This window comes from Lutjanus erythropterus, chromosome 4 (assembly GCF_056507025.1).
Source record: "Lutjanus erythropterus isolate fLutEry1 chromosome 4, fLutEry1.hap2, whole genome shotgun sequence".
Lineage (NCBI taxonomy): Eukaryota > Metazoa > Chordata > Actinopteri > Lutjaniformes > Lutjanidae > Lutjanus > Lutjanus erythropterus.
The window spans coordinates 28729513-28753757 of record NC_139320.1 but is presented as its reverse complement, the minus strand read 5'-3'; the positions used below and the strand labels follow the sequence as shown (position 1 = coordinate 28753757).

Here is a 24245-nt window from a genome sequence, read left to right as displayed (position 1 = left end):
AAAATAATCTGCCTAAAGACATAACATGAAAGCATTACATTATAGGGCAGTACAGCTGTTAAGTCATTTTGTGAAGTATATTTTTGAGAATCTCATAAACGTAAAATGTTTTTTCTACGATATCTACGGAACAAATTACCAATCATCATGACATTCAGATTAAACACTGAAATTTGACTTACTGTGATACTATTTGGGGAATTTTAGTACAAAAAACATGTGCAAGTCTATGCTAGGTGTGATTAAAAAGAAATAAATGCTTGCAACAAAAATGCACAAATATCACAAAACATTCATCCATTTATTCATCCATTCATTTCAACATTCACACTGAAATTATGAGTCCAGTCTGCCATACTGCACACTTCATTCTCTTTGTCTCACTCGCCTGGCTTGCAGAGGGTCCCTCAACATATTACGACCTAAGTCTGTTTGCAGTGTTGTTAAATGTGCTTTGTGGTAGGTAACCAGAACTAGCATGACAATACTGAGTCCCAGGAGACAGCTATGAGGCGACTGTGCACTGTGAATGTTACAGACGGGTCTGAATAATGCTAAACAAGCATTTTGTGCTAAAGCCACACTGTAGCAGTGAAGCGTAATAAAGAGGAGCCGTGGGCTTCTGCTGTACTTACATGGCAGGAACTGATCCTGTATCACTGCCGCTAACGCCTGGAAACCTGTGCATGTGTGTGTGTGAGTGTCTGTGATAGTATGTGCATGCCAGGATGTGAGTATGTGGGTGTGTGCATGACTAGATAGATAGACCGATAGTCTGATAGATTGTGTGTGTCAGAGAGCGAGTGCAGTGTGGGTATGTGTGTGTGCGTGCGTCCTTGTTGAAGAGCAGACTGCAAGGCGACTGCTACCTCTAGGCCGCTGAGCCCTAAGTGACATTCAGGCTTCATCCACCACACACTGCTGTCGCTGTCGCACACTGATGATGCGGCAGCTGTGACAGCCTCCCCCAAACAGAACTGCTGGCAGCTCATCCTAAATGAAGCCACTGCTGATTACAACATCCTCGTGATTCGGTAAGTAGCACTGGAACACGTGCCAGCATCTCAGTGCACTAACAAAGGAGCTCAGATCTAAGCCTCAGTATCCCACGGGAAGAATCAAATATTTGACAGTTGGTCGATAATTTAGCTTTTTGTCTAGTGTACTTTCATTAGCTAGAAACACTCATGTGATACTGCTGATATCAGACCACTAACAGGCTTCAGGTTATAATCCTTAAAGGCATAGTTCAGGTTATTTGAAGTGGGGTTGTTTGAAGTACTCATCCATAGTCAGGGTCGGCAGCAAAACATATTTTAGCCACCTAAAAAATCAATATCAGCTTAAATGTATGCTATATTTAGAATAATTTCATTGTTTCACCTTTCCGTCCGACAGGCTTCTACGAGGGGACACTGCCTTTATGTAAGCCAAATATCACTCCCTCCAAACCAACCAGACTCCATTGACAAAAACTCTAATTTTACCTCACAGAACACAGGAGTTGCTGGTCTGCCGCTGCCTCCATCAGTTAGTTTGTTTGTGTTATTGTTTGACTTTGTAGTTTTAAAGGTTAGTTTAGATTCAGCAAAGTCACACACTAGCACAAACAAACAAGCTAATAGAGGCAGGAAGAAAAGCCACTTCTGAGTTCTGTGAGGTAAAATTACTGTTTTTGTCAATGGAGTTGGTTTGGAGAGTGCAATATTTTACTGATAAAATGGCTGTTTCCTGTCAGAAAATACTTTCTGGCAGGAGTGTAAAGCTGTGAAAATATTCTAAATATACCATATAATGAAAATGATAGGAATATTTTTAAATGATCCTTTTTTTAAGTGGCTAAAAACATTTTTCTTCTGATCCTGTTCACTGGGGTTGTGCCAAATGCCATCTGCTGTAGGAAATACAGTCACTATGGATAAGTACCTCCTACAGCCCCACTTCAAATAATCAGGCTGATCCCTTGATGATTTTGACAAAATCAAACCCCATTTTTGATACCGTACAGTAGTTTACATTCTGTATTTTCCTCTTTTGCATACTATAGTTTCTTGTAAGTGGCGGAGTCTGCCATTCCAGTGCAGGATTCAAATTGCCTTCATACTTGCAGGAAACAGTTTGGGACGTACTCCAGCTTTCACTCTCCTCGTGCCACATCAGAGCAATAAGCTGCTGCTAATACAAGTTGAATAGTTTCTTCTGCTGCTGCTTCTTTTCAAAAATGCTCAACTGCCAAAACAACTGACTTTTATTATGAAGCAGTCACACAATTTATTTGTCACTGAGGTTAATGTGGACTGATCATTCATCAAAAAATGTGCCTATTAAAATTAAGATTTGGTCAGTTTCAGCATTTTTTGACACAGGATCAGCTTTAAATATTGCAGGCAGTAATGCGACAAAAATGACCAGCCACAGTGAGCAGTCAACCTGAAATTGTTTGCTTGCACTATAAACAGATACACCAGTTGCACTACTGTGTTTCTGACAAAGTAGCTTTTGTTTTCTGCATCATTAAATCTCACTTTCTGTTACCACTATAACCACAGATTTCCCCAGGGCTGAAATCTTAAGAATTCATTTATTAATATAACAATTACCAAAATCAGAATTAACTTAATGTCAGTATCAAAAATTGATAACACCTCATGTATAACTCTTCAGAAATCTGAAAAAGCAAAACAGGTTTTTGCTCATTGGCAAAGAAAAACATGTAAGGTCAAGACTTTAAACCCCTGGTCGAGATGTAACACTCCTACACTCAGCCATTACATCGCTGAGCTGTGATAAAATGTCACACAATAATTGAATTGATGTGTTTACCTGGAAGCGTAGGATGATGGTCCAGATAAGGCCCAGGGTGAGGCGGTGGTTTCCATCCACAATGTCATGGGAACCAACGTTTTCCAGGTGGACCCTCTGTTCTTTAAGGAACTGGAGCGCTTTGTCAACATTCTCCAGGCAGTGGATCCGCATACGACCCCGTGTGGGCCTCGGCTGGGAGAAAAACAGAGGGATTTATAACCACTGTTGATGTCAAAGCCCTTATTATCAAAGTACCACATGCAGCATTGTGTAGCAGTAACATACATTAATATAAGTATCATAAATAAAGATAACTTTTGTTTTAGTTTGGATTTTACTTTTTAGAAACCAACAATTTCTCACATTTATCCTCAGGAAAAACAGAATGATTAATATGGCAGAACATCCAGTTCCACTTTGTCCATCCTCTTTTTTCCACAGGAACTAATAGGTTATGTAGCACAAAAAATCTGAAATTAACAAAAGATTGCTAAATATCTGTGACACACAAACATTTGTGGTGAAGTAGTGGCTAAAGTTTAAGGACAAGCTATCTATACAGATGGAAAGGTAACATGGCTAATTTTTTTTTTTTGCAATTGTCTATTGTTGTTCAGAGAGGCTGCATACAGCACCATTATCACCTCACATCCTATGATAGCTCAACTACGAGAAACGAATACAAAGCTCATTAATTTGCTTGTGTGTGTGTGTGTCTGTGTGTGTGCGCGCGCGCATGTGCGCGTGTGTGTGTGTGTGTGTGTGTGTGTGTGTGTGTGTGTGTGTGTGTGTGTGTGTGTGTGTGTGTGTGTGTGTGTGTTCTCACCAGCAGCTCTCCACTGAGGACCTCCAGCAGTCTGGTGAGCATGTACCCATCCCTCAGGTCGTTGTAGAGGTCAGATATGCGACAGGACACTCTGGACAGATGGGAGTTAACCCACTTTGTAAAAGTCTTCTTCTGCACCGCATCACGTTCATCTGAGAGAAATAAAAAAATCAACTTTTTCAACTTGAGGAACAATCTAGTTCCATTGCTTTCTCTTAAATGAGACAAGATCATTTTAAATCAATTATCCTAAATAGCAACAGCACACTAGCATTAAATTAATTGTTCTTACAGTCTCATGTTGTGAAATGATGAAACTTAGATTTAACAAACTTTAACTTAAATACAATATAAGATCTATATTGTAAAGCTGCAGCTATTAGTTGATTAATCAAATAGTCGATTGAAAGACAATTAACTGCAAAACTGTCAAACATTTGTTGGGTCCAGCATTTTAAATATGATGATTTGCTGCTTTTCTTTATAATTTATGATGGTAAATGAAGAGTCTTTGGGTTTTAGAGTGTTGGTTGGACAAAAGAAGCATCTTGAAAACATCACATTTCTCACACTTTTATGACATTTTATAGACTAATTGATTAATCGATTAATTTTGAAAATGACTGGCAGATAAATCGATAAAATAATTGTTAGCTGCAGCCCTACTGTATTGTGTTTTTTTTGCAAGGAGGGTTTTTTATAACCAATTTAGTAGCGCTTTACCTCCAAAACATATACACACTTGTGTTGTGGATTTGTAAGATTAAAAGAAAAAAAGAAAAGAAAACTTTGAACATCTATATAAAATACTGTTATTTAAAATATATATATAAAATCTTAAAAGTCATCCTATGTCAAGATAAACGAGTTCAAAAAAAGGACAATTTTAATACTTAAATTCAAAACAGCAAAGAATCAACACCATATCTTTGATGTAGGTGTATTTATACACCTCCTGATGCAGGTGTCTGTGTCTGTGCAGGTGTGAGTAAGCATGTGCGTCGATGTGTATGCGACCTCTGACCTGCCAGAGCCTTGATGCGGGAGCACTCGAACAGCTTGGAACTGGTACACTCCGTCTCCCAGAATCCCGAGCCGATCGGTCGGTTGTTGTTGTTGAGCTGGCGCTGGGCTTCCGCGTTGTCCAGGTCTGGGGAGGCATTAGCCATCGCGCCCGACGCCCTGCAACACACGAACACACAAATGAATCTATCTATCTTTAATGGCCTCTCACAACACGAAGACTAACATGTACATGTGTATAGACACAATATGTACATGCTCATGTATGTAAGGACATTCACACATCTACTGGACATGCAAAGGACAGCGAGAAACGTGGGGGAGACATGGTGCTCTTGTGTTCTTGTCCTATGTACTCATCCAGCACATCCCCACAGGCGAAAGACAGTTCACACTTCATAATTAAACTCTGACTGACTTCACACACCTCATCCGACACCTTTTAACCCCTATTTAGCCACAGACGTTCCTTGAAACAAATTCTTTATTCAGGATTTACTTGGAAATATTAAGCAATCGCTGCAAAATTCCCATTTTAATTAGATTAGTGCTCAAATGACTTGCAGCAAAAAAAAACTACCCTGGAGTCCATAAATAACAGTTCCTTCCCATTCATGAATGATGCAGCACCTGTCCTTGGTATCAGAGCATTTTACAAAAGTGAAGCTCAAAATAAAATCTCTCTGATGATTTAAAGGATGGTGGGAGAAGGAGAGTAAAAATTATTTGGTTCTCTCATCTCCGCTGTCTCACCCACTGACAGCTGGAAACCAGAGGATAAAAATAACTTCTGAACTTCACCAAGAAATCACACAAATGCAGGGAGAGAGGTGAGGAATGGAAATATTCAAAACATCAAAACGATAATGAAAAGAATCAGTTTCAGCTGTATTCGTTTGAAGAGCTGATATCTGATATCGATTACAGATTTCTAATAAATCTTAACAAAAAACCCTGGACATCCACCTGCTGTAAACAATATGCTCCAAGCTCTGCACACTTCTGTTTGATGTATCCAAAAATTCGGAGCAGACACAAAAATCAGCAGACGGGGTGAAAATCTAGCCTCTTTGTCCTCTCCTGCTAGAAATTCCTGTCAGGTACCAAATAGGAACTTGAACTTCTGAGGACACTTTCTTACTCTTAGGCAGATATTTTAACAAATTTCTAAGACTGCAGCTAAAAGAGTCTATCCTTTATGTTACGTGTCTGTGTGTTATGTTTACACTTCCTTCCTTATCTCCCACTTATCCCCTTTAATAATCCATATATTTTTGTCAAGTCACTGTATGTCATGTACACAGCACATGGTTGCTACAGTTTGCAAACTGGAGTGATAGATGTTTTTTAGCATCAAGTACAAAGAGTATATACAAAGCAGTGTGTTCAGCTACAGTCAGGCGTGTATTGAGCAAAATATAAGTGTCACACATTGTATGATGCACGATACACATTGTATGATCATAAAAAACGTCTTGTTTCATATTATGCTCTATCATTTTTGTGTAGTAAATCAGGCAGGAAAACTGCATGAAGGCAACACAATCAAACATGGAGGAGAGTGAATGTGACACAGAACTGGATAACTGAGCAGGAGAAAGACTCAAACCAGCCAAGACAAAACAAGGAGTTCATACTTTAAAAGAGAAGCTACTTCTATGGCATGTAGGGCTGCAAATAACGATTAGTTTCATCATAAATTAATCTGATTATGTTTTCGAGTAATTAATAACTGGTCTATAAAATATCAGAAAAGGTGAAAATCAGTCAGCCAGTGCTTGCAACTGTCCAAGTTCAGTAAGAAGTCCAAGATGGCATCCTCAAATGTCTTGTTTTGCCAACAAACCAAAGATATTAAGTTTACTTCAATAGAGATCCAAAGAAAACAGAAAATATTCATGAGAAATTTAAATCAGATCATTGACTTTTTTCCATAAAAAAAATTAATGCATTAATAAATTATATTATAAAAAATAGCTGGCAATTAATTTAATAACCAACTAATAATCTATAGATCCTTGCAGCTCTAATAGCATGCATGTGGTGTGGGTTTGAAAAAATCCGTACTTTGTAGTATGTACTTGCAGACCAGTCCCGACAATGGTAGGACAATTGGACTAAACCCCGGCAAGCTTGTGTGAGCAGGAGATACTGTTTGATTGCAGTAACAACACAACAGCTTTCTTGCAGGGAAAGCTGGAGCCTTTCCTTCTCTAAATACTTTAAATTCAGTAAAAAACAGATGAACAACAAATCTACAATGATGCAGCAACAGCGAGCATTTTTCATAGTGGACTAGCTGACTAGTCTGTGAAACCCCTACGTAATACCATCAAAAACCACAAACATACATTAATGTTTTATATTTTGTTATGTACTTAATCAAATAATCAAACACAACTAGTACCTTCTATATAACAGACATGAATTCAAGCTGACCACAGACACTGTTTTCTATGACTGATGACAACATTAACAAACACCTTTAAGGCCTGAAATGTTGAACACTAACTAACGCACAAGGTGTTTGTCAGTCTTGATAGATGCACATTATTAAAACATCTATTATCTTTGTCCTGGTGAAAACACTGTCATATTAGTTTTTACCTGCTCCTCCCCCATCTTTCTTTGTGTTTCACTCGTGATGGATGGATGGAAAATATATGCAGTGGTTCCTCCTGGTAAAGAGCAGATGTGCCCACAGGGCATAAAATATGCCATTTGGTGCTCTTTTCCAGAGGGGGGAGTATATGTCTGTATGATGCTGTGTACTTATACTGCAGGTTTATGTTGATTACAACTGAGTGATTACTGACTGATTAATTCAAGTACAGCATTAAAAATAAAAGTGTGATTTGGGGTTTCTGTCATCTTCTGCCTCAATCCTTTTGCTGTTTATCTCTTTGTCTTCCTCTCATCCCACCCCTTTTCTGGCCTCTCCCTCCCTCTCCACTGCAACAAAAGTCCAAGCTCACAGTTGTCACTATACCTAAACCACTGGAAAACAACGTAGCCATATCGAGTAAATGTCAGCGTGCCCTGCAAGACACAGAGAGGAGGGGTAGCTGTGCACTTAGCCGTTCTCCCTGGAGAGAATAACAGCAAAACATTACAGTGCTTTGAATCTGGTGATGAAGCAGATAGAGGACTGCTCAAAAACCCAACAAAAGTGAAACCTACAAGAAATCAGTTTAAATCAATCTGTAAGTCAGCTAGATGAATATAATGAAAAGTAATGCATGTTTGTAGTCGTGTAAGTGTGCCATTCAGACGTGGAAGCAAACAAATCAGTTTTACACACATAAAACAATAATATAGGCTAGTAGGAGCTGCATTACTTTCATTAAAAATCGATCTCCCAATTACTATCTTATTGCTGTATTAATAAAAAGTCAGAAAATAGTAAAACATGTTCCAGAGCCCAAACTGAAATATTCAAATGTCTTGTTTTGTCCAACAAACAGTCAAAAACCAAAAGAAGCTTTAAGAAGGTGAAAACACTGACTGTTTGCCCCCTTTTTTGCCTCAAAAATGACTCACACAATTTATCAATTCTCAAAACAGTTGCCAATTAATTTTAATATGAATGTTATTAACATTAATAACATAATGATACTACTAAACCCTTTTTATATAGCATCTTTTACATATGAAATGAAGTTCAAGGTTGTCCACAAAGCAAAAAAAGAGCTGACAGGAGTATAATTTTACTGAAGAGGACAATAAGCAGCTGTGATTCCAAGTCATTTCTTAAATCCTGTTATTGCAAGTTCTTTATTTTGTTGTCTTGAAGCGTTTTCTGATGATAAGCTAATAAAAGTACTTCATCTGGGCCAGCTAGAACAAACAATTTGCATGCAAGTTAATATATCAATACTTTTACATTTGGTAAAAGAACATTCGTCATATGTGTTTTTTATTTTTTGTAAATTTTACTGCTAATACATCCTAAATTTAATAAAACATTTTGAGTACAGGACTTTAAATTGAGTATTTTTATATATGCATCTCTACTTAACTGGCTTGTGATGGATTATAGGGCACCTTGAACTGAAAATGATGATGAAAACACTGAAAACACTGGTTTTGTTTTTTAAAATCATGACATTAGATTATCTGCCACATTTTATCTGAGTAGAACCAGTACAGGCTCTTCCTCCATGTTTGACTTCTTCCTGCATGTTTTTTGAATACTGGTGCACACTGGCAGCTCTACAAAAAAGGCTTTTCTTCTTTGATGACAGACTGACTGACACCAAAACATCTCCTTTTAAACATCACTCTTACAGCTTTACTCGTAATATCGCAACACGACTTGTTCTCTGTTGTCTTTGAGTCTCAGATGAGTGGCAGCTGATGGTGTGATCTCAGCTGTTGCAAATGAGCCAGCCTCATGTTTAACCTCTTTAAATCCCTGTACATTTTTCATCCATATCCCCTGTGTGGCAAATCCTTCGCCAGCATTTCCCTTCACGGTGTGAGAGCCAAGACCGAGGTTGGTTACACGCAGTCCCACTGTAGACTGAACTGACTGATGTCTACAAACCAGGAAGCAATGAAGACTGAAATCATTCTGATTAGAGATTACAACTCAGTGGTTTACTTGCCACAACCTAATTTGCTAGAAATATAACAGAAGACAGAAAAGAAGGGTTCTGTCTGTTGTTGATTTGGCCGACGGTTCAGTGAATTTCAGCTTCATTCACCTTTTCAAACTCGGGATGTCAATGATTAATCATTAACCAAGCAAAGTTTTTCTCAATTGTTTTAACATGTATCCTGAAACTACAGCTCCATTTCTCAAAACTCCAAACACAAAACTGAAACAAATGAACCATTTTGTCAAAACTCCACATATCTCTTGTAAAACCAAACAATTCATCTCTTCTCAAAACAGATTTGTTCCATCAAAATGCTACACACAGCTGTCATATGAGTATCTCACACAGCATCAATTTAAACACTGGTGTGATAAATTTGAAACAATACCATCAACACACTGTTTATATTTGCTTTGGCTTCATGAGGCCATGTTATGTGTTCAACTGTATAAATTGTGGAGATTTTTTTTTACTTTTCTCATTTTATAAAGTTTAGGGTTTTACTTGTGCCAAAGCAGTTTGCATCTGCATGTTACATACACAGAATAAAGACTCTTGCTGTATTGTACCGCAACATAATAGTGTGAATATATCACATAACTACTGCATTTACGCAGTCATCGTATCAGCATAGGATACAATTGACATTTGTGCATATTCAAAGAGCTCCAACTGGGTTTACAGTTCCCCACAGTCCAGCTTCCCAGAGTCAGACTGTAAACTTAGAGTTTATCACGTATTGCTGGAGCTCTGAGACAATAATGTTCACTATTTTTGGCAAAAATTAACAGTAATTGCACTGATAAATGAAATGAGAAGCCCTACAGTAAGAACATGTTTAGACTGTCTTTGTGGGGATGTAATGATGAAGCTTCAGTCATTGTTAGACCACGATTGAGTGCATGTTGAAGCTAAAGCTGCAGATTTCATTAGATATATTGTCTTAACCTTCCTCTTCTCCTGCTCATCTTATTCTCACTCCTCCTCCTCCTCCTCCTCCTCCTCCTCTCTATTCTCTGTGTCGTCCTTTTTCCCCAAAAACAGTTGGGGTCACCTGAGGCCTCTTGTATTCCGCGACACATGACTGAAGTGTTTTGTTAGTTGTGTCTGAACAGGTGAGAAGTGAGTGAGACCATTTTGCAGTAAGGGTGTGGCATTTTGAAGGTCAGTGTTTTCCAGGTGAATGAAGTTTGCTACATGATGTGATCTGTGTTTACATATTTGAAAAAATATGATTTAGAATTTATATTTGAGTGAAAACAAAGGAATTGTGCTTGTTCCTTGTTGTTTATAAATGAGCTTTGACTTTTTAGACTTGTGTGCACTGTTCCAGTTTTGTATGCAAACATTTGCAAAAAACTGCAATCACCTATGAGAATTTAACAGATTAAAAATGTATTACTCGATAATTAATCAACAGTCTAGAAATAATAACTGCACCTCATTTGACATTGTTTTATCTGGTACGGGCATTTGTTGAATAAGGAACCTTAAATTAAAATGAGGAAAGAAAAGAAGAAAATGAAAATGAAGTTGAAGAAAATGCATAAAATCTGCAACCCTATTTCACAACTTGTTTGAACTTCTCAGTGTTTCAAGCCTCTCAATCATTGAGGCGTTCAACAGTCCTGAAATCTGTGAAGTTCTCCCCCCAAAAAAATGTTATATCAGCCACAGATCAGTTTTAGTTTGTCAACGCCATGTTTCTGTCGCTCCTGGAAACTCATTCATCATGTTAACCCCATGTGGAGCAAACATGCACAGAAACAATATGCTTATTCCAAACAGAGATAAATGATCGGCTTAACTGTTTTCATGATTATTACATGTTGATATTTCCGTATTGAACGGATTATCAAAGGTTTACAGCACCATTCTTAACCTGAGTGGAAATTTCATCTGATCAGGTCGGATCAAGACAGTCTCTTCCAAATGAGGTGATTACATGAAGCATTTTTATTCTGATTGGACTATTATTCCAATTATTAGTGGAATATTAGGTGATATTATAATAAAACAAGGGCTGCTAATAAACACATTATGATCACAAGAAGTGATGACAACAACATCAACAAACTGAAAAATATATCAAAACCCATTATTGAATTACAGCGGAAAAATAACAGCTGTACCACAACAGCAAGTCTACATCAGTCAAACTACCTCTCTGTCATGTTAAAATACTGTCAGTGTGTGTGTGTGTGTGGGGGGGGTGTGAGTGCGTGGGTGTATGTCCTCTGTTCTCCTTGCCGTGATCCTTGCCTAACCTCAACCACCTGGTGTCTTTCAATCAATCAGACTCACAGCTCTCAGGACTGCTCTGATGTGTATTTGTGTCTGTGTGTGTGTGTGTTTGTTATCACCTTTATTCTAATAATCAGACTCAGCTGTTGAGGAATCAGCCAGCCCCAGGCAAGAGAGTCTACACTATGTCTGACAATCTCTCTCTCTCTCTCACACACACACACACACACACACACACACACACACACACACACACACACACACACACACACACTCCTGGCTATCCATTTTTCTGCTCTATAAGTAACAGCGGCAGCGAGATGCTTCATGCATTGTCTCCAGAGACTGAACACTGCCTGCAGGAAATCTCAGAAGGTGGAAATAAAAACAAAGGAAAAAATGACCCCACATTGAGCTCTGAAAGACTTTATCAGCATTCAGCGTTGAACAAATGTAAAACCGACACGTTTCAACATCAGAATATCGACAGTAGATTCATTCTAATGTTTTAGTTGGGAGCTTTACTCTCATATACGCAGCAAAAGCCACCATCAAATGTTGAGGTCAAGGTGAAAGTAGCTTGAAGGCATATTCCACCGTATTTGCCCGACCATTATCTTGGGGTGGTGGCCTACCTCCCCCCAAATAAACTAAATGTTTTATTTATTTTATGTTGGGAATTCCTTACATACATGTTATGTTCAGATTACTTTATATTTATTTTTATTTATTTTTCTAAAAAAGAAAGGCCAAAATCACAGGAGCTGAGGCTGTGACATCATGACTTTTACATGGGTCTCGTATAGATAAAACTCCAAAAATATTGGACCCTACCATTTCTGACTACCTGCACTTTGTAACGCAGGCTTTCTGTTAAAAGTTTCAAGTCTAAAGTCTAAACCAGAATAACCCTGATGACATCATCTGCTGTATTTTTTCAGTGTCTAAAAACCTCCCACCAGAGCCACAAAACATATTCAACAACTGTTTTCACAGGATAAATTGTATTCCTTGGGACAAGCAGCCTGAACTTTAGGTGTAAAATCAGTGCAGTGCCCCTTTAAAGCTACTACAAGCAAGACTGGAGAAAAATAGATGATTGTAGCAGCTTTAAGTTACATCTCCTCTCATATCTGATAAATGCTGAGTTGAGTAGATCCCTGCCAATATTTAGATCAATTATAAAACCCCAAACATTTTTTCACAAGATATCAAGGTTCAAATACTTATTTATGAGGGAAAATATTGCTTAAATAAGAAAATGTTAAGGAGGTATATATTTGAGGGCACAGATGTCTACCTGTGTCACTGTTCATAAAATATTCTTATAATGCTGTGCTTCATGTTGTCCAACCTAAAGAAACAAAAAAATTGAATATGCAGCAATCCTCAGAAAAGGGCCCCCTACACATTTACATTATCTTAGAACAACTAACACTTAAAATTGAAGGTAAAATCAACTACAAGCATTAGCTGTACTGGAGATTCACTGATTTTACTCAAACTTTTGGCAGAAATTACTTCCCTAAAGGTTGCAAAAAAGACTGGAAGCATCCAGTATTGTCTATTTTGACTACAGTGTCAAAAATAAAGTGCTGAGTAATGCTGCTGCTCTCACAACAGCCAGTATGGGAAGTTAATGAGTAATCGACACCTAAAACCATAAAGCTGCGCTATAATGCAAGTGATGGGACTAAATATGCTGCTGAATGCTTAGATTTCCCCCATTATCATTTACACTCATCATAAATACAATATACAACAGTGAAGTGCACTATCTTGTTTCATGCTGTCGTGATCTATACATTTGAGACACAATCTTTAAGGCTTTTAAAGGAAATGAACAAAGACAATTTTACAGTAAACAGTAGTTGACAAGCACTTAAACCTGGCCTGCAGGGGAACAATATGACAAAGACAGAATCAGCAGAAAAAAGGTTGTTTTTGGACATTTTTTTGTGATTTCCCAGACTAAAAAGGGATCTAGATTCTAAGGATCTAAGGTCTGTCCTTTTTGACTCCACAGGGTGACACAGTCCAGGATACAGAGTCTACATTTCCAACACTGAGGGATCAAACGTTTAAACAGCAGCAGCCTCTCTGAACTCTCCATGGAGCTGCAAGAAAGAGCAGGGATCACCTCTGCATGTGTGTGTGTGTGTGTGTGTGTGTGTGTGTGTGTGGTTATGTGTGATCACTTGATTTGATTTTGTCCATATCGCCCAGCTCTAGTTCATTGGACAAAACAAGAAATTTGAATAAATCACCTGGGGACTGTAATTACTACTAATAATTGATTAATCAACAGATGAATCAATAATTGTTAGTGGCAGCCTTCACACAGATGATGAGCAGGATATTTTATGTGTGGAGTGGAACTTATTAAAGGAAAAAAAAAAAAGAAAAACAGTCCCACCCACAATGATTGATTGACAATCCAGTTGTAATCCAGCAGGACGGTAATAATGAGCACTTTGCACCACAGACGCCTTCGCTCACTTTTAGGACAGCATCTAGACCATGTGAGGTATCTGTTTTTTTCCAGGTGATTCCGAACCGTAACCTCCCCGTCGTTTATAGGACAGCATCTAAAAAGAAAGGTTCTATATTCAGAGTGGCCATCTTTGTTTTTCCCCCCGGTGGTTTGAGTGTGTTTGTGTGAGTCTACTTCAGCTCTGTCACTGCTCTTTCAGCAGTTGTTCTCTTTACTTTCAAGTTTCATAAGACAGACTCTTACCTGCTTGTATTAGTGACACAGTTGTAGGTTCTGAGACTTCAGCTGAGCCTTTCTTATACATTGCTGTGTATTCTGATGTTGATGTTCCCATGTGGCATTATCAATAGTCTTACAGCAATACTTTAAACATGAACTTTTGTATAACACTAGAGCTGCAACAACTAATCTACTGATTAACAATTAATAGATTATCTATTATTAAATTAACTGGCAACTATTATGATAATTGATTAATTGCTATTTTGTCATAAAAAATTATCCAAATGATCTGATTTCTGTTTCTCAATAAAAATATTCTGGTTTCTTTACTCCTGTTATGACAATAAACTGAATATCTTTGGGATTTGGACATTGGAAGACATTTGAGGACGTCAATTACAGCCCTACATAACAGTGTGATTTTACAGACGTATATTAGGGCTGCAACTAATAATTGTCATTCTCCATTAATTTCTCAATCATTTATTCATTTAAAGGTCCAGTGTGTAAGATTTAGTGAGATTTATTGGCAGAATACGGCAGTAATGGACTATAATATTTATAAGTATGTTTTCATCAACGTAGAATCACTGAAAACTGAGAACTGTTGTGTCTTTGTTATCTTAGAATGAGCTGTTTATATCTACAGAGTGTTCACTGGCTCTAGATACACTCTTTCACCTTTTTTGCAAGTTTTCACAGCCACCGTAGGTTCTCCGCGTTCTCCTACAGCCTTGGAAGGGGACAATGAGACAAGTTGTTTGTAATCTGCAAGCTCACTGCTAGTGAATCCACTAAATCTTACACACTGGTCCTTTAACTGATTCATTGTTTAGTCTATATACATCAGACACCCAAAGATATTAAATTTACAACAATATAAAGCAAGAGAAAAGCAGTAGATCCTCACATTTTTTTGGCATTCTTGCTTGTTAAATTATTTAAAGGTCCACTGTGTAAGATGTAGTAGTATAATAATATTCTTTTTCTCTACCTTAAATGAGACCTTAGCGTCTACAGAAGGTGCAAGTCTTCTTTCATCGCCATGTTGAGCCGCCATGTTTATACAGTAACCCTGAACATTCAAACTACACACTCACTCTAAATACAGCCTTTTGCAGTTTTCACAAGTTTAACGCCCACTGTATTTTCTCCTACATGCTTGGAAGGGGAGGGCGAGATGAGCAGTGATCTTTTGGTTGCAATCTACAACCTCACAGCTAGATGCTACTAAATCCTACTCACTGGTCCTTTATATGATTAATCAATTATCAAACTTATCACTGATTAATTTTCTATTGATTTGCTATAACATCAATGTCACAGTAGTGTCAGCACTATTGTGTGTGTGTGTGTGTGTGTGTGTGTGTGTGTGTGGTTATGCTTTCTCCTCTAAACCACTCAGTGTTATTATTGCCCCCTCTCCCCAGCTATGCTGTCGCCGTTGGCAACCACAATAAATCACCGTTACACCAATGGTGTAATGAAAGCGTCAGACCCCCGCCTCCCTGCTCTCTCCTTTTATTATCCTTCACACTTTTTCAACTGTCCTCTCTCTCTCTATTCCCACTCATCCCTCTGTCCTAACCTCCAAACCTCTCCGTCTGGCCTCCACAACTTTCTGTTTTGGCTATTAGCGTTTGGCATGATGCCTTGATACTACCAAAGACTGACAATACTCTAATCTTTTCAGTACACGGGATGCCAAACATCAGGCGCCCTTGAAACAAGCACTTAACCCCCAAATGCTGCAGTGAAGCTGTTCAGTCGCCAATGCTAGTGTGTTCAGTGGCCAAAGGCTGCTGGTCCTGAGCAGCTAACGTTTGATAACATGATGCAAGATCAAGATGGTGCTGAAAAAAGGAGCAAATATATGGATGAATATCTACAATGCATTTAATTAAGATCTAAAGAATTTGCATAGGTTAAGGTCCCATCATGTCATGTGATACATTTCTAAACCAAAATGTCATCTCAGGTTTCATCTCAGTTCTCAGTTACTGAGTTTTGAGTAGTTTTTGAGTAGGAAATATGACTTGGTCTATACATGTGTTACTGTAGTTTCTGATTTTGTGTTGTTCTTGTGCTCTTACGAGCAAACAAACCCAAATCTACTCTTTAGGAACCACTCATCATGCCCTTTCAAGCTGCAAGAACTGTCACCAGAACCTTTTTTTAAGTCACTTGGTTTCGGTTTTGCTTCCTTGGAGTCAGTACTCCAGAGATGACAATTTTCCTCCAAGTCTCAACTGCACTATCAAGGTAGATTTTACAATACCTGATCTAACTGACCAAACCCAAGGATGAGTCTCAAACAATTTGTTTACAGCATTAATTTAGACACAGGTGCTAATATTAGAACAAATGATGATTCTAGGCTACAAACGCATCAGCAATAATAGCAATGAGGAAGTAGCCTGACAGAAAACTAGTTTCACTTGAATGTAAACCACCTTGAAAGCTTGAAACGAATACGCCCTTTCTCATAAACAGCCTATCATATCCCTTGATAATGGAGCGTGGTGACACACACGCAGCCAGTCAAAGTAAGATGATAGAACGTAAGTGATGTTTTGTTGTTGTTAACAGTATTTGATTTCCTAAAACAGATGGGTACTGTAGATTTTAGTAAACTTTATTCAAACAGGAGCATTTTTTCAGATGCTCGGAGTCATGCTTTGATTACCCTTGAATGAGCCTTTTATATCTACAGAGGGAGTGGGTGGTTGGTGGGTGGTGGTTCTTGATACGGCCTTTTACATTATTTGCAGGTTTCGCAGCTACCATAGTTTCTCCTACATACTTGCAATGGGAGGGTGAGGCAGGTGGTGTTCAGTTTGCTGGAATCTACAGCCTCCTCATGCCACCAAATCCCGCACACCGGTCCTTTAAAATGATTATGCAAGTACCAAAGTTATTTTCTTAGACATAAGCTGCTCATTATATCAATCAGTAGAAACACCAAACTTGGTACCATAATAGTTTAAATATGGGAGTAACTGGAAACAAAGAGCCACCTTTGCAAAATGACAGAAGGCCAGAGGTCAGTTAATAAATAAATATTAATAATGTTATTCATCAGACAAAATGAATAAACATTAAAAGCCTGTAACTCATCTTTCTTTCTCAAATTAATGCATTAACAAATTTAGCTTTATGCAATGATTGACAGATAAATCAGATATGTTACTGCTGCTGCATTTAATAACTGCAGCTGCATTTCAGCAGCAAATGTTTTGGTAACATTTGACAAACACAACATGCCTATACAGCATTAGACATGGCTAGAACATTTCCATCATGCAATTACTGAAATGTTAGAATGATTCATAAAAATAAATGATAAACATAAACAGCTCTTAGAAGAGTAACTAGCATGCTTAAGCTCTCTTCAGCTAGTTGTCTTCTTCTGCAGAGCTTAGCATCTGAACCCACTGCACTTTGCACAACCTGAAAGGCCATCACACAAAAATCTACCTTTTCTGTTACTAACAGCCTTATTTTTATTATGAATTGAAAGAAATAGAAAATCTGGCACCCTACCAGGGGCAATATTTGACCCACAGGCCTCAAGTTGAGTATCATTGCTGCAAAGGCTCTCTAATAGTGAGAGCAATAAATGACACCAAAACAGCCCTTCAATTTAGACATCCACCATCACTCCAGTGTGATAATTTAAAAGCAGACGTGGCACTGGGAACACTAATTTATGGTGAATATTCAATTGCATGTGTCCATGTTTCATTTACAAATTTCAAACCTCTAAATGGAGCCCAGCTCAGATACAAACACACCATAACATAACTGAAAATATACTAATCCTTCACTTTTTCTGCACACATTCAAGCCACATTTCTACATCAGATCCTGTGTATCTCTACAATGAATTCTGTGGACGTGATAACGATTTCAGTGACAATATACTGCTGCACTAAGGATCCAAGAATAGCCTAATGTAGATCACTGATGTCTGACTGTCCATCTCTAAAGATTTAGAGGTTAGATTTAGAGACAGACAGAATGAGTGAGAGAGAGAGAGAGACAGGCACAGATAATCAAGAGAGATGGAGATAGAGTAAAGGAGCAACACAGGAAGGTATAGGAAGTCAGAAAAACAGAGGGTTCTGTTAGACAGAGGAGAGGTGTTACAGAGAAACAGAAAGGCTGATATGAGAGAAGAGAAGTGAAACAGAGAGTATTAGGGATAAAGAAAGAAATCGAAGGAGCCGGAGAGACAGGAGGGCATATCACCAGAAAGATGAAGAAAGACAGAGAGGGACAGAGAGAGACAGCTGCCAGTGTTAATCAGTCAGTAGCAGCAGCTCTGTGTCTCTGTTTCTCTCAGGCTTAATGGGGACCAGACCCTCAGCGTACATTCCCCTTTTTTAACCACACACACACACACACACACACACACACACATCAGCAGTCCTCATCAATATCATCACATACAGATCAAAAAGTCTGGGAAACATTACCGATGACCTCTGCTGTGTAACTGATATGTCATCTGCCGACTGACATGTGTAAGGAGCACGCTCAGCTTATGGCATTTCTACTGATGGATGTAATAATCAGCTATCAGTTAAATTCACTTTGGTTGTTCTGACTAAAGTTAACAAACCACATTATTCTTGATTGGAACATAACAATACTGACAGCAATCTAATCAGGTTCCCAGATACAAAGAATTAGGCCTGGGCGATAAAACGATAATGATATCTATCGGATAGAAATCAGAGTTGGACGATGGGCTGAATCCATTGCTGTTTTTTTTTGTTTAACAGAAAAATCCCACATGTTCTCCCTCCCCAGCTCATAAACAGCTTGTCACATTCCTATGTGCTGCTTGTGACAGGTGAACAGCCAATCATTTCACAGGTGTACTGTCGACACATGACATGTGACACAACAGCCGGTAAAAGGAGTGCAGGTAAAACAGGACAGGTCGCTATTGTGATAGTCTGGTGCAGTTCACTGAACCGAAAAAAATAACAGAATGAATTGTCATCATTGGATAGGGGTGTCCCGATCCGATATTGATATCAGATATCGGTCCGATATCAGCCAAAACACGAGTATCGGATTTTATCCGACTGCATCTAAAATCTCTGATATAAGCGCTCCGATAAGCAGTCCATTTTCCACTCCAGCACTTCTTTCCATAGGTGACTCTGGTTGCTGACTATTGTTCTCTGTTTGAGTAACATCACTTGATCAAGCCTTTTCTAACATTCCACACTACAAAATAAGTAATAAAAGTATGTATGATTCGTGCTGATATCGTATCGGATCGATATCGGCATCGGCCAATACTCAAGGCTGCAATATCGGTATCGTATCAGAAGTGAAAAAGTTGTATCGGGACATCCCTATCACTGGATGTTCAAATCAAGATTTTAGTTGGGTACAGCCCCAGTGTTTATACTTTCAGGCATATATTTCCTGCGCTCTGTGAAAACAAACTAACTACAGCACTAGCTTGATGAACAGCAACAAGTAGCACTTTATATGCTGCTGAAATAAACACTGAAAGATGGCTGACATGTGGTGTGTTGTTTTTGGAAATATGACTAATGATACACAGTCTCTAGAAGTGTATGAGTCAAGTTTTTCCTGTGTTCTAGTGTTTAAAAAGCATACAAAATCACAATAAATCGTAACATCAAACCACAATACTTGTTGAAATGCAACAGTACCCAAGTACTGTGATAGTATGAGCAGATAAGCATATCATTCCAGCCCTACTTTCTTTTATGAGAGCTTTGATTTTATTCCTCCTGTGCCATTTCTGCCAACAAATATTAAAACGTAAACCAAATGCATTGGAGCTGCTTCTCAGTAAATTCCCTGCAGGGCTGCCTTTAAAACGGCAACCCATGCAATTGGACAACTTTTTGGAAAATTTCACACGTGTATTCAGTCTGCTGGCATGAGCTCCTTTATGGTAACCTAAACTAATCTTAAATTTAACCATTATTCTGACCAAAACCTAATCTAAAGGACTTATCTAAAGAAATGTATCCAGCATGATCTCACTTTCCAAAAATATCTGAAACCTAGATTGTTCTTACAGGGATGTGAGCTCTCTCTTTCTCTCTCTCTCTCTCTCTGTCTCTTTCACTCTCTGACTGGATCCTTCACTGTGACGTCACACAATACGCACTTTACACACTGCACTGAGTCACTTCCACTCACTTCACCTCAGCAGAGTGAAACAACATCTGCAAGCAAGAGCAGCAGCCGACGCCCAGTTCTGAGTCTGCAAGACCACAAGTCTTAATCAAAACAGTCACCCTGTGGTCTGATAAACAACAGAGCAGCAGGAGCAGAGAGCTTCAGTGTCCCAGAGAGGCTGTCTGTCATCCGGACAGGACAGAGCCGGCAACAAGAAGGGTGTCAAAATGAACTCTACCCTGTAATAGAGCTGGGCAATATATTGTAACATGATATATACCATTAATCATTTTGATATACCATTGCATTTTCTTAAATATTTATTTACATAGGTAACACTATTCTCATTGTGCACACTCTTCATCTTTTCAGTCTCTGAGACTCAGGCTAGTGGCTTAGTGCTGTATATATTTATTTCCTATGTATATTTACAGTATGTTATCTGTTAAGCAGGTCTATTTACTTCCTTTTCTTTTTTGTCATTTTTGGCCTTTATTTATGTTCTTTAAAATGTGATATTCCTTCTACATCTATTTCTTGCCTTTCTTCTATGTGCATTGTTGATTTTCATTGCTCAGAATGACCCTGTGTTACACTGGATTTGACAAATAAAGCACCAAACTTTGAACTTAATTTTAATGTTGATCATAACACAACTCTATGCATGTGCAGAATACAGTATTGTGTGATATTAAGCACTATGAAGTTACTGTAAGTACTGTACTCTTATTGTAACTTCTATAATTAGCGCCACATGAAGTAAAATATGATACAGTAGTATAAAATGTGGAAAATCTTTCACACCGATCTGTCAAACACTTTAAAAGTTACTATAAATACTATAATTAGTAACAGTACCAAAACATGCTGCAATAGCAATATGCGGGTATATCTACTGCTTTTGAGGACAAAGGGTCAACATGAAAGAAAAGCTGAATATTACAGATTTATTTTTGTATAATACAAATAATAATGACAGGAAACAAGATGTAATATCATAACTTGTAATAAAGGCACTGTATCGTAAACTGATGCCCACCATGGACACACTACAACCCCTGCAGGTATATTACAGGGGTTGATTAGTTGACAACACTGGTGTGTAAGATTTATGGGAATCTATTAGCAGAATATGGGAGAAGTATACATATGTATGTTTTCATTAGTGTATAATCATTTGAAAATAAGAAAATAATAAAATTACCATTTTAGCATTACTATCTACAGAGACAGGTGTGGGGTTGCTTCAGCGGAGGCCACTATATTGCACTGCCATGTTTCTACAGTAGCCCAGAACAGAAAAACTATGTGTTTTCCGCAGGTTTCAAAGTCACCATAGGTTCTCCTACATGCTTGGAAGAGGAGAGTGCAACCAAGTGTTTGCAATCTGCAAACTTACTGGTAGATATCAATAAATCCTGCACAGTAGTCCCTTAAGCACTTTATAAATTACTATAATTGATATGATACAGTAATAAAATTGCTGCAATTTTAACACTTTTGAAGGGGTCAGTGTGGACAAAATCATGAATAACACATTAATTTTGTATTAAATAAACATTAGTGATAGCAGACAACATGTAGTGCAAAAAAGTGTAATAAATACACTAGAAATTAAACTGCTGAGCACCACAGACACACTACAACCCTCTGTAGGTGTATTATGTAAGTTGATTTGTGACAACACCAGGCTTTAACTTCCAAAAAGTACAATGACGTTAAAAAAAGACATACTTCAGTGCAATTTTGAGGCAGTATACTTTACTTGAGTATTTGCATTTTACAAGACTTTATACTTCTACTCTACCACATTTTGGAAGCCAATATGGTCCTTTTTTACTCCCATATATTTATTTGACAACCATCATTACAAATGACTTTGCATATTTAGATTATTAACATGAAATATAAATCTAATAATTTATATTTTTTATGTGATTTTACATATATTATTCTAAAATTGTACGTTCTGCAAAATGAGTGGTATTACTGTTAGTATAATTTGATGTGAATACTTACATACTTTCCCCTAAGTAAGATTCTGATTGCAGGACTTTTACTCTTAACAAAGTATTTTTACAATGTGGTATTGCTACTTTTACTCAAATAAATGATCTGACAACTTCTTCTACCACAACGTATTATGTATTATGGACTATGTAACTATATATTCCCAGAGAAACATTAGAATGAGGGAATTAAACTGACTCAATAAATATCAGCAGTACTGTTATCAGTTCGCTGTTATCAATGATGATCTTACTGAATGAAGTGACTAAAAGGACTATAGCCTTTATTGTCTTTTAATGTGACTGTCTTTAAGAGTTAGAGTTAAAATTACACATTTGCCTGTCTTCTTCTCTTTCCTGTTCACTCCCTCCAACACCACCATCCATACACACCTTGCACCAACAAATCAAAGCCAGCCAACTAACCTACACCTGCATGCACACCTCTGCAACAACAGCTCTAGATGTCCTCCAAAAACAGCGTCCATTATAAACTGACAGTGATAGCCTCAGTGCAGAACTGAGGTTGTAGTCACTTTTCACTGCAGCTGTGATCAAACACACCACATTACGACTTGACAGGCTACAGTGCCTCTGCTTCTTGAGTTGCTAAAGCAAGCTATGCTGCTGTCGGCCTTGTCTCACTGAAGCATAAGAATAATCTGAAAGAATAAACCCCCCTATCCAATGGCGAAAAAATCCCCCCAGGAATCAGGAATAACTGATGCCACAAGGGGCAGAAAATCAGAAAAAGTACTGTGAGGTCACACACGGTGAGAGAAGAGACACACGATAACTTCCTGCAGGGGTATGTACTATTACTGGAGAGATTTATCGCTTGGGAAGTTATGCTGCTAATTGCATTGAGGCACAATTTGCCAAAAGACCACAGAACCCAACGTGATCATCTGTAATTTAAAGTTATCGGTTATGAAGAAGCGAAAACTGATCCGGTACATCATGCAACAGCATATCATAGCCCATACACTAGGCCGCTATTCTGCTTCTTTAACAATTTATCCTTTCAAACCAGACCACCACCTCTACAGACACCCTAAACACTTTTCCAGGCATGCATCATGTAACGCATGTAGGTGAAAATGGACATGAAAGAGCGCGTCCCCCAGTCGGATCACTGCGGTACCCTGCACCCAAATGCAGGCCGGCGTCCCTGCAAAAAAAAAGGAAAAAACACCGTGCACCTCGGCTCCTTGCTCTCACACAGGGAATGACAAAATAAAACGACATCCCGTGGAAAAAGGCACCATCCTGTCGTCCTTCTATCGGCCTTACCTTCAGCTTCAGTGTCAGTTTTTTTGGATTGGTTTTGTCCTCCTCTGATACCAATACGTCGCTGGGCTGAATCGATGAGGAGAGCGGTTTATCAATGGAGGAGACCGACGCTCCGCTTTTATTCCAGCAGGGTCTTCCCTCGATTAGTCCTTATTTCAGAAGGAAGCGGTGTGTCAGGGTAATTACAGCAGCAGCCCGGGGAGTCTCTGCCGTGGAAATACAACGCCTTGGCGCATGTAAAGGGCGCTGTGAGCCTGCAGCGGTGACCGCCGGCCGGGAGATGCTGTCGGTGCTGAGGATGCGAGCCGGTGGAGGGTGATGATGATATCCATAGAGGTCCCCGTTTCCACCTGACACAACCTCTCCTTCCTCCTCCTCCTCCTCCTCTCCGCTGGTGATGCTGGAGAGAAATATCAGCATCAGTGCGGCGAGCAGAGAGAGAAACAGAGAGAGAGAGAGAGAGAGAGAGAGAGAGAGAGAGAGAGAGAGAGAGAGAGAGAGAAGCGGCGAGATAGACCGTCAGTGATACATGTTAGCAAGAAGCCTCAAGA

At 38.6% G+C, this 24245-nt stretch overlaps 1 protein-coding gene across 1 annotated transcript in view; it reads right to left on the bottom strand.

Moving 5' to 3' along the window:
- Positions 1–24076, bottom strand: part of sptbn4b (spectrin, beta, non-erythrocytic 4b) — a 105199-nt gene extending 81123 nt beyond the window's left edge. The window contains exons 1-4 of the mRNA XM_084717527.1: positions 23695–24076; positions 4656–4813; positions 3632–3783; positions 2824–2997 (exon numbers count right to left, since the gene is read on the bottom strand). Coding sequence (XP_084573653.1) covers positions 2824–2997; positions 3632–3783; positions 4656–4800 — 471 coding nt within the window. The 5' untranslated portion in view covers positions 4801–4813; positions 23695–24076. The remainder of the gene's footprint in view (positions 1–2823; positions 2998–3631; positions 3784–4655; positions 4814–23694) is intronic.
- Positions 24077–24245: the final 169 nt, after the last annotated feature.